Below are 12,425 nucleotides of genomic sequence, written 5' to 3'. Positions count from 1 at the left end.
GCTTCCACACCTTCCTGTGTCGTACCTGCATGTGTTATTCGTGGAGCCATCTGGGCAGTGATGGTCGCAGTGACACTGCAGCAGCCGAGGAGGGGAGGAAGCCGGAGCAGCGCTCCCGCCGCTGGCTTTCCCGGCATCCGCTGCCTCTTTGCTGGAGGACTTCAGCAGCATACTGTCCAAAATGTTGCCTGCGTGAGGACAGCATTTTCAGTGAGACAGATGTTGTAATTGAGGTGTTTCAGTTGGATAATGAAGAGGAGAACCAGAGGACAGCTAGATCCACACCCACCCAACAGGCTGTACTTCAGCATCAAAACCGCATTGCAAGTGACCGGTCATCCATTGCTTGCAACAAGAGCCCAACATTTGATGCAACAAGCAACTACTCATTTGCCACAGATGTTTTTTTACTCTCCACACTGATTCGCTCTCCTCACACTTCAGCACGCAGCGTTCCTATTTCCTGCGATCATATGTCAAATGGGCACCTGTTTGTGTCCCGGGGGAAGAGAAGGTTCAGTGGACGGGTCTCCTGGCCCAGCTGTGAATATCTTATGGTTCAAAAGCATCCTCACAGTGGTGCTGCAGCAAAGACTGGAGCAACAATCCATTGCTTATTCCGAGAGGAAAAGACACCACACGATAATAGTCTGGTCAGTGTGTGATGTCACGTCTGCAGGACCCAGTGAGACCAAAATGAGTCACAGAGAAAGTCTTCAAGCTCCTAAATTCAGGCTGCACATGAAAAATAATAATAAAAGAAAAGGAAAACCAAGAGAATGTCCAGGACACCGAAAAGGTGAGACATCATCACACACATAACACCAGACACACAGACATATAAAGGTCACACAACACAAAACATATACAAGTAACATCCAACTTACGACCTGCTCGACTCACGTCGACCCATACTCACGACCACAGTCAGCATATCCTTTTTTTTTTTTTTTTTTTTAATTCAATGTCTGGCACCGCAGGACGTAGCAGCCCGGCAATGTGTACAACAGTTACGACAGCACAGTATCCCAGCATCTCACTCTCACACAGCCATCTACCACTACAGCGGTACCTATAACCCTTGCGTCGGCCATTTTGAATGGCATTCGACTTAAGTCCAATCTGATTTATGACCGGTTGGTCAGAACTGATCCCGGTCTTAAGTCGGATGCTACTTGTAATCATACCACAAACTACACTAATATTTACAGTATTACATTATTATTTAATATTTAATATTTCCGTCTTCATCTCCCTCGAGCTAATGTGTCGTAGTATTTTACTGGATTAAAAAAGATCCACCTTACATCCACCTTTTAGAAGAAATAATTACACATCAAAAACAACTTCATATATAACGGACTTGGTTTGAAGTTCTTTACTTTTCAGAAAACTGTCCATACAGATCAAGGTCAGGAACTTCGATGTAGTTCAGTTTCACCTGGTCCAAGAACAAACTTGCTTTCTGACAGTAAGTTATATTGATTCTGTTTAGCAGACAATAGTTGCATAACGATCATAAAGTCCCCAAAACTCTGTGTTTACATTCATAACTCTCTGTAACAAACACAATCAATGTAGCGGTTCTAATCCAAACAGCACTCTTCACCTGGCAGTTTGCAGCTTGCCTCTGCAGTAGGTGAGCTCATTTCGATTCACACACACATGTAGACAGGGTGTTCCCTTTCCAAATGTCTTTCTTGTACAAACTGATAATGTGCAGACAAGAGAGGGACAGTGGGGTTTTGAAAGGGGTCACATTAACAATTGACCGTTTTGAGCGAAAGAGCGAGGAAGAGTCGGAGGGAGGGAAGAGGGGGGATTAACAAACGAGAAGTGACAGAGCTGCGGGGAACTGGTGGGCAGTGTAGCAGCACAGAGGGACAGAGCAGAGGCCACTGGCCTTTTTCACCCTTTTCTCTCACTCTCTCCCATCACCCCTTCACTAATGCTCACTCACATGGACAAGCTCTCGCTCTCCTCATTGGCCTACTTCTCCTGCTCCACCCTCCCAAATCGCCAACTCCATCCTCTAAGCACTGACTCACTCCTTTTCATTTTTCATTTCGCACTTCCCAGGCCGGGCGCACGCGGCATGAGTCCACCGGACGGTCATGTGAGGTGCTGCTGAGCTGTTGACACAACACCAGGCCCTTCCTCTTCCATCCTGCACCTGCGTCTCACACCTCCTGATCTGCTCAGGCTTTGAGAGGAAGGCAGAAATACTGAACAGAGAACAGCCACCCTGAGGTTAATTCACTTCAAATATCTGAGGCGAAACTGAAAAGCAAGTGATGGAAATAAAAGGGGGTCGTTCCCCATCTCTCAGTTCACCATGCAAACAGTTGGATGTTTGGTTGAAGGTGATTTACAAATTTACAATTCGGTCATGTGATTATGACAAGTTTGGAAACGAAACTGTGAAGCCCTGTCAACATATAAATTATAATTCAGACTCATTATTTCATCACATTAGCAGAGCACACTGACAGGGGGGGGGTTAATTCAATAACTAGGTGACTCTGTACAGTCTTTATATTGTGAATATTCTGGAAATCCATCTCTCAGGAGTCAAGTCTCCATCTCACTTTTAGAAGGAATTTTGACGCGTCTTTTGAAGGTGTGTGATGAGATTGATGCTACATGCAGGTATGTTTTGAAATCCCTTTGTAACTGACTCCGAAAGGAGTTTTTGTCTTCAGTGGGAAACATTCCTGGAGTGTAACACACAAGCACCCACGTTTTCCTGGCTTGCAAGCTACTTTTAAAATGATCATGTTGCAGTGATCTTTGCACCTTTAAGTGGTTTATATACTTGATTAACTGTGGCAGATGATGGAATTTCTGTGTAAAAAAACCAAAAAAAAAGTCAATTATTTGTTACGCTGCTGTGATTAATGATAGCTAATAACATATATAAAAATGTTCCATTAAAAAAACAAATAAAGGCACCATATGGCTTTGTACAGGTACAATGGGTAGAGGTGCAGCGCCCCCTAGTGACCAGCTGCCACTGTCGTTCAATCAAAAAGTCACATTGAGAACGTCATGCAAGTTAGGGTGTGGTTTTTTTACACAATCAACAATAGGGTTAGACTATGTTGCCAGAGTGTTGGTCATCTACTATAACTATATTTCCATCAACAAGGTGCAAACAGATTTGTCTCATTCTCAATTCAGTGATCATTATATCAATAAATGTATTTATAAATCAGGTCACTCTGGATTCAAACAATTAAATGTTGAAGTCCACAGTGACAGGTAGGACTATAAACATCCATGTGAATATCTATCAGAGATGATGGTTTTAAAGAACAACAACGCTGTAACCCTGTGTTGTGAAGTAGAAGGACGAACACTAAAGAATAATAATAAATAAATGAAACATCACTCTTATATTTAGGTTTAGATTACAGCATTCAGTCGCGGTAGCATTTATTTTAGTGTTGCATTCATTCAAACCGAGATGAATAAAGAATAAACAACATTTTAAAAGATAATTGACATTTTTTGTACTGATGAACCCCAGCATTGCCGTCATAGAAAATGCCCGCACCATTATGGAATGAAAAGCCCAGTGACGGAATAACCTGGTCAGCTGACCACATTCTGAGGACACATAATGTTCCTCTACATTGAACCAATAGGAGGCAGGTGAGTTCAATTCAGATGGCAACACTGTTTTCTTGACAGACAGTGCGTTTATTGAGTGTGATAAGTACATATCTTAAAATATGACGGTGGCATTTTAGTGACCCCAAACATGTTTCTTTCGCTAACACAGGCTTCTCGACAGTTCTTTTTTCTTTCCAAGGCCTCATGACAGGAAATGGGGGCCAGTGTCAACATGCAATTAAGGACAACTGCACCCAAGAATGGGGAAGGGGAACAAAAAGGAAAGACAGGTATTTATTATTTGCAATGAAAGCGGGTGGATATTGAGCATGAAGATGGAAGACAAAACCAGAATCTACATCAGTCACCCCGGCCACGTCAAACAACCACTACCAGAAAAGCCTTTCCAGCAGGTCCGTGTAAACACAGCGCTCCACTTAGGACACAGCCATTGACAAGGGAGCGCCTTCCCTCCTGCTTCAGGGTCTGAGCAGCAGTTCATCTTCCTGGTGTTTGACATAGCCCACAGCCCAGGAGAAGAAGAATGGTGGGTCAAAGGCTCTCCACCACTCTTTACCTCCACCTCCTCCGGCGTTCCTCGCGTCAAAGCAGAGATGAGAAGGGCCATCCCACATGTACAGGAATGTCTTAATGAACCGGGGAGCCACAGTCCGCGTCTCGGCCGGCGCTGACTTGGAAATGGTTTGTTTCTGAGGCCGGCAACAAAGGGCTCAGTGTTCTCGGGGTAATTGCGGCCGTTTTGTCAAACCAAATTGGCACCATTTTAAGGAAGAAGGGCAATTATGCTTCCTACCATTCCTCTGTTTGGTGGAGACTAGTCACCTTTTCTAAACACCAGTGACCAGCTGATGAAACATTTCCTCGGATGTTTGGGAGAGATCCAAGCAGAAGGCTCCTCACACTTTCCAACCAGAAATCCAAAACATTTGGATTTATATATAGTTATATTTTACAGAGATGGAGGCGAACGACAAGCGCTTGTTGACCTTAAAAGTTCACCTCTAACTCTAGTGTGTGCCTCAGGGACAAATTACCCTTTTTATGAAGTCTAATATCAGTTATGATTATAAAAACAAAATAACTTATCAGTGACAAACCATGACATGAGACACTGGATTTTTCCAGCTTTAAACATGTCTCCAGTCAACTCAAGCTCTTGCTTTGACTGAATCACTCACATCAGTGATGCCGTGAGATGATTTCCTGTTTTCCATTTTACATCTGCCGTCTGCCAGGTGTGTCCCGCTATTTTGTTTTTTTCCTGAAGAAATGATCGACACATATACAAGAGACCCGGAACTTGGTGCTGAATCCGGAGACGCTCCAAGCAGCCCCTTCTCAGGAAAACAAGAAAACGATGAAGCATTCCGCCCAGAAGATGTGAGAGAGTGAATCAAAGGAGAGAGAGCAGCTGGGTCTCTTTATCAAAAACTCCTTTCTCGTGGCCATCTGTGTGCTCCTCCTCGTCACAAAAACAGCCCACATCAATCCACTGACTGGATTCCTGTAGAGGCTGTCTTCATCTTTGCTAGCAAGCACACATTTCCCTCCCACAACGCAAGAACAATTCGCACTAATAATCCCTGAACGGTTTATTGTGATGCTGCGACAAGGTCTATGTTCTTCAGACATGCTGCGATACTCAGTTGCTTCAAGCAAAACCAGACAGATAGTGTATCAGAAGCAGACAGTGGTTCCTTCACCTTGTATTCAAACAAGGTCAAAGCTCCAATGTTTGAATCTAGCCAAGGCTGACCACACATTCTAATACTTTGTGTAAAGGAAAGCTCGTGTAAATTCAAAGTTAAGGCATCACTTACAACACATCTGTGCACAGTGAACGTAGAACAGTAAACGCTGAAATAGCTAAAAATTTTCAATAAAACTCACTTTAGCAAAGTAAGAAGCTCCACAGAGCTTTTTGCACTTTTCAATTGTCAGGCCAAGCTGATTTGTCAGAAATGCCCCAGACAGACTGACGAGAACGCTAACTGAAGTAATAAAGTAATGGCCAATAAGTGGATGCGGAGTTGAAATGATGACTCAGCAGGATGCTTTGGTAAAAGGTTATTGAATGTTCCATAGAGTGCTGCTGTAAAGCTTGTCACCCTGATTCTAGACCAGACGTCAGGCCTAAAATAACAAGCACCTTTAAACATGTAGAGAATGATTGTTTTTTCAAACTAATAACGTGTTTTAGGTCTCCTACAACAGAGTAATAGATGATGTGAAACTGACCTGAAAATACAACTATGTTCATAAATTTAGGAAAGAAGCAACAAAAGCTGATATTTTTAACTGGTATCAAATCAGTACCCATTGCAGCCCAATTTCTTGAAGTGAGCAACTGCATGTAAACACTGAGAAGTAGGATGGAACAGGTACTGTGCGTACCACATTGCTCCTTTTGAACAATGAAAAACTATCCCCGGTATTACCACTTTTCCTTTTGTGAAGAATCACACAGCACCTCTGTTTAACACAAGGAGCCCAATGTAACTAGATAACAGTGCAGCTCTACTCCACACCATCTCAATGCAACATATTCCATTCACACTCCACAGCTATTTTTATTTCTCATGCCATTCCTGTTCTAACATCATGCGGCGCATTATTCCATCTCAGCGATACTCTAAATCACATTGATAAACAATAGCCACAGCGGTGCCAAGACAAATGCTGGCCATCACAAATTTAACATCCTAATTTTAGAGTTCAGGATCGTGACTTGAGCGTCCACACTGTGTGTGAGTCGTCCCAGATGACAACACACACGCAAGGTGAGGTCCTCCGGTCACATTTTAAATGCTTCACATAAAAATCCCACCCGGGATTTATTATTTTGTTTTGTTTATTTTTGTACCCAGGGTCTGTGTATATTGTGACTGCTCACAACATTGCAAATGTTTTTTCAAATACATTGATCAAATAAATCTGGGGCAACATTAATGGGTACATTACAGCTAATATTAGCGAAACAGTAATTAGCATATTACTCAACATACTTAGACATTTTAGGAGAACAATAATCTAATTATATTATAAAGTTCAACCAATACTATCAACTATACTAGAACAGAACTCTGCTTTTTAATTTTATTTCCATAAGAAAAATAAATAAGAAAAATAAAATAAAATGAATGCAAGGCAAAGAGAAAAAGGCACAGTATTCACAGTACGAGCACACTATTCAGCTTCTCTCACACCAAAGTCGCACTGCCACTTTGTTTCAGAAACGCCAAACAAAATTCAATTTGTGCAGCTTGTTCTTTGAGAAATAATACATTCCTACAAGGGCCACATAAAACAATTTTCCCATGACTGAGCTATGCACATCTAGTCTTCCAGCACACAGATATTTAATAACTATTTTCAAAATACACAAATGAAAAAAAGCAAAGCTTGAATGTGAATGCAGAGATCTGATCACAGCCCATCACATTCTATGGGATGTGATGAATTGTGGCTGCAATAACAATATCATTTTTACGCCAACTACCTCAACAATTTCATTCAACTAGAAATCCCACACTTCCTGTGAGAGAGTGTAAACCTCTTCATCCACAGTGTCACGCTGCTCTACAAATGGGTGTAATTAATACCAAACATGGCTTTGTCCAAACTAAAACCATCCGCCTGCTCCAACATTTGCTTTCACACTTCCTGACTTTGCACGCACACCAACATCTGTGCTGGGACACACTGGGCTCTCAAGAACTGACCCAGCAGCCCTTCATTTAGGGACCTCACTGGCACCACAACCTTCGAAACTTGTTTCTTTCTTTCTCTTTACAAAGTCTTACATTTGAATTTCCTCGAGCAAAAGCTTTTCATTATTTACAGGGATATGTGACACATTACGGTATTGTAACACAGAGGTTGGTATAGTGCGGCCACCAAAATCTGAAATTGGATTTCTGTTTTAAATCCAGAGCAGATCAATGCACCATCAATGACCAGAAAGCTTATGTTGGCCTTGAAGATTAATAATCTGAATTTCAAGAGAGAGTAACACGCTGGCAGTGTGAGCCTCTCGGTGCACGCTCAAGCTGGTTTCGCTGAAAGGTGGTGCTGGTGTGCGTTTGCATGAGGAGTGTAAAAGCAGATGGTGTTAACATCACAGCTGCCATGTGTTTATTTCCCAGTGTTCCGGCCTGTGGCGTCTCAGTCATCTGCACGGGTCTAAACAGCCATTTTCCTGTCATGCGTGTGCGTGAGGTGGGAAACATTGACATTATTCCAATCCTCTGGATGTGAGAAGTACATGACATGAACACACATGTCACCACTGTGTGTAATCGGTGGGTCAGCGCCGGCTTTTTTTGTCAGACTAAGTGTGTTTATAATTGTATGCGTCCCGCTGTCTCCTCCGTGTGATTAGCTTGCCATTAAGCAAGTCAGCAGTCACCCATCAGCGGCTCCAGACCTCCTCTGCGCTATCTTAGTGGACAAACATGCTCCGGGATCAGCCCGCTCACTCACTCACACACACACACACACACACACGCAATGCCAGCCCATTAGGTTTCATTGGGGTATCGCTGTCTTTATTGCTTAGCCATTTGGTAACAGTGGGCTTCTATTGATGTCGTCCAAAGGTGGACACAAACAGTTGTTGAATCATGAGCACTAAAACACACACCTAATAAAAGATTATTTCATCCAGCGCAACACTGACCAGCCACTTCTTCCCGTCACGTGATGTCAGCTAAACGCGTCTATAAAGAGCCAGGACGACCTGCTGGAATCAAAAGCATGACTAGAAACCAGTCCTGGCTGCTGCCAACACTGAGGACAACAACAAAGCAGCGGTACAAACATCCAAAAACTGTACTCTATTGTTGGGGGGAGTGAGTGTTACAGGGGGGGGTGAGTGCATGGAAAACTTTAAGCCCAGCTCGTCCCAGCACACAGAGGCTTTGACAATCAGCTTTGCACTGCGCCAAGTTACAGCACTGTACTTCACCTGTTATCTGTCCATCACCACACCGTGTTGTCCTCCACTCACAGCTACACGAACCACTCTGCTCACCGCGATAAAAACGGCCTCACGACACCATTAACTCCACCATTATTTGTGGAACCACACGGACATTTGTTAAGTGGTGATCTTCAGATCAAAATGATCAACCGACTTGTGGAAAAGAGTGTGGTTTCAAAATACATTGTATTTGGAGGTTAAAACAGAGGCACCATAAGTGCTATTCTCTTATCTTCAGGATGAGTTTGAAAAGATCCTAACTTCAGTTTCAAATACACAGAAAAGGACTCCAAAGACCCAAACAACATGTTAACTTCCACCCTCTCATTAGGAGTCAGTGACAAAAGCAAAGCAACTGGCAGATCTTCGACCATGAAAACTGATACAGCAGTGCTTATTTCCACCAAGGACAATGAAATGTAAGCTATCGCGCTCAGTTCGCACTTCCCAGAACTCACTGTGAAGGCTGCAGTCTGGCAGAGGTGGAAGGTTACACAAGATCGCTGCGCGTGATTTATACTGTCTCGATAAGCGCGTGTATTCTTTTACACTCTCCTAAAAGAAAAATGGAGGCCGGCGGACACATTACAACTTAACTTTCTGCTACTGCAGAGATGGAAGGTGCAGTCTAGACTGGAATGTTAGACTGTAAAAATCAGGTTTATTGAGCTGTCTGTTCTCATTAATCCTGTGAGGTACCATGGTACTCACCAGCACTGTTGAATGAAGATGATGATGAGCTATGATAGTTCATAATATTACCTCAAATATATTCTGTTTCCCTGTGTGTTTCAGCTGCCCTGTGTTGGGTGACAAGAGTAGAACCCTTTTTTTGCACTTCATCATTTTCTGTATCTATCTAAGGCCTTGAAAAAACCCCCCACGCTACCACAAACACTCCCTACTCTAACATGTATAGGAGTTTCACCATCTTCCTCTGAGAACCTTTACAAGACACAAATGTCAGGGCTTGTAAAAGATGATGATGTTTTTCACACAAGAGCAAGATGATGCACAGGCATATGTAAAGTGACCAAAGCAGGAAGCTGTTGAAATAGGCGGCTCATTGATCCAACTTCACTGAGCCATTCAGAGTACTGGATGCAGCACTTGCTGTCGAGCGTAATTTATGGGCCGAAACCCATAAAATAAAAGAATCACACTGGAGATTTTGTGGTTTAGGATTACCATTTTACAAACTGGTCAAATCGATTAGAGACTGGTAGAACACAGCGAGCATGTTTGCACTCGGCACTTACTCAAAAAATGGTGGAAACAATGGTGGAAAGAGATTATGGTATTTTATGATATTTTAACTTCTCCCTCCAAATTACCTGGGTTACAAAAGGCAGGTGAGACATCATCAAGGTCCGTCTTTACTACACTCCTCACACGGTCCAATCCCTTTCTCAGATGTTCAAGTCCATATAATAGTAACACACATCCTGATTGTAAGAGGCAAAATTAAATCACTTGCAAGTCTTGCTGAAGAAACCATCAGGTCGCTGCTCTGGCTTGAAGTTGATATTACTGACACACCAGTATCTGGGGTGAGGATCTATGATGGAGCCTTCAAAGTCAAGCTTTTATCATGAGACTGCTGCTCTGATAAAACTTCAATTTCACACTTCCCAAGCTGTTAAAAAAGCAGGTTAAAGACGAAAAAGCAGAAGTACAGAGAAACACAAGAACAGAAGCAGTTGTGGGATCTAAAATTGCTCTTTTGGCTCAGGCTCATATGTAGATTTGAAAAAGTGATAATAAGTCTGTTTACGGCCAACTACCCAGCTATGTACATTTTGAAGATAAAACAGTTTTGAAACACGAATACCTGCCACAGCTGTTTAGCATCAGAAAAGCAAAAGGCGCAGGGTCAAAAAGCCATGCTTTGGAGAGAGCATCTGACAGAGTGATATGGGTCTTTTTATTTTATTTTGAAAACACATATTTGGTTCCTGATCAGTTGAGTTTATGAGAAATCATCCAGTCACGTAAAACAATGCAGAAAAATCCTGTAAAACCTATGTACTGCAGCTACCAAAGGCAATGCTTGGCTCTAACATTTCTATTGTCTTCACCAGCAGTTGTGTTTGCATCCAAACATATTGTCAAAAGCAAGTAGAATACATTTATCTCAAGACAAACTAGTAAAAACCAACATTACCGTTTTCTATGAACAAGCAAACATGTCGGGTCTGGAACTAACCTTGGACACAGACTGCCTTTGAAGTGTTAAGAGGACCACACAAAAGTCATATGACTTGAAAATAAATAATTATATAAATAAAAAGCAAATAAAAAAAGAATTAATTCAGAAACAAGTGGCCAGTCATGCCAGTCATGCCAGTCATGATATTAAGTGGTGGTGGGAGTTGACCTACCATCAATTAGACTGTCCTTTATCATACGGAAAAACGACAAATGCAGATATTTCTCATTGTTTAACTCCATTGACAAGCCAGCTTCTAAAGTATGAAATATTTCTAAGATTTTTCTTTCTTTTTTGTGTCACATCATCACCCACTTAGCTCCTCAGATTTGCCATTTCCTCATATGACAGAACAATAAACAGAAAAGCACTGAGAGAGCGCAGACCTCTGCCAAGCAGCTCATTTCATGCCAGGCCGTTCTCATGGGATTGTTAGTTGCACCATGATGGGAACACTGCAGCATTCAAGTGGTGTTGGAACATCTGAGCTCAAGAGTTGGCAAACCTCTCTCCAGGAAGAGCTGCACTCACTATGTTTTTTTCTGGATCCAGATGGTAATACAGAACCGCCAAAGAATAATGATCTAGTCCTCACCCCATTGTCAACTTCCCGAACATTTCATTCAAATTCATTTAGAAATTTTCCAGTCACCACTACTACTACTCACAGTAATAGCAGGTTAAACGGATAAACACAGGCAGAAACATAACCTCCTAGGAGGGGGTCATAAAAACTTGAATGTGTTTTGTCTCTACTGCGGAACACCCAGTTTTACAACATAATTATTAGGCGGGGAAGTGATCAAATGGGTTTATTCGCCGCGTGAGCTCCATCAAAGCAAAAACATAGTGCTGTAATAGAGGAAACAGTTTAGCTTGTTTCGTGATGCAACACAGCCAAGTGGGATTTAAACCAAATGAAGCGAGTCGATAAGCAAATAAATCATAGACTTTAAAATGATTTTAAGACTTGACAGATTTAACCGTTGCGTTTATGTTTCGCTGCCTTACAATGAGCCGATTGTCTTGACTCGGTGAAAAACATATAAAACCTAGTAAAGGTCCAAGTTCATGTCAGAGTTCACATATGTCTTTAGCAGCTGTCCGTGGCCTTTGTGCGCAGAGCGTGCGGTGTTAGCATGAATCTTAAACATTCCAGCCATTTTTATGTTTGCCTTAGTGTGCGCTGCAAATGTTCACGGCATCCATCCCAAGGTTATTTACTGGCGGTGAAAGAAAGGGGCCGAAGGAGTGCGTTAAAAGCAGAAGCGGCGCAGCGTGGACTCTACAAGAAGAAGCCAACTTGACTCCTGACAATGACAGGAAAGATGGACGATACCGAGGGTGACATGCGACGAAAGGCCAGCGGACGACCTCAGCACATAACACACAGTGTGAAGCCTGAGCTGTTGCTGGCTCCACTTCAGACCTCCCAGCTGAAACAATCTCAGCTCTCTTTAAATAGACGCGACAATAAAAGGAGTATAGAAACACAATCACTCATCGGCAACAAGGATCAACATTATCACTGAAAGTCAGGGGGTTATTTAAAGCAGAAGTAGAGGGAAAACATCCACTGTCAAAAAAATAAACCCCTCA

At 42.5% G+C, this 12,425-nt stretch overlaps 1 protein-coding gene across 1 annotated transcript in view; it reads right to left on the bottom strand.

Annotated features, from left to right (window-relative positions):
• Positions 1 to 12,425, bottom strand: part of bmpr1ba (bone morphogenetic protein receptor, type IBa) — a 56,186-nt gene that overhangs the window by 3,780 nt on the left and 39,981 nt on the right. Inside the window, exon 4 of the mRNA XM_053871389.1 lies at positions 26 to 188. Coding sequence (XP_053727364.1) covers positions 26 to 188 — 163 coding nt within the window. The remainder of the gene's footprint in view (positions 1 to 25; positions 189 to 12,425) is intronic.

Source organism: Synchiropus splendidus, chromosome 7 (genome assembly GCF_027744825.2).
Source record: "Synchiropus splendidus isolate RoL2022-P1 chromosome 7, RoL_Sspl_1.0, whole genome shotgun sequence".
NCBI classification, from domain to species: Eukaryota; Metazoa; Chordata; class Actinopteri; order Syngnathiformes; family Callionymidae; genus Synchiropus; species Synchiropus splendidus.
This window is presented reverse-complemented; position numbering and strand designations above follow the sequence as displayed.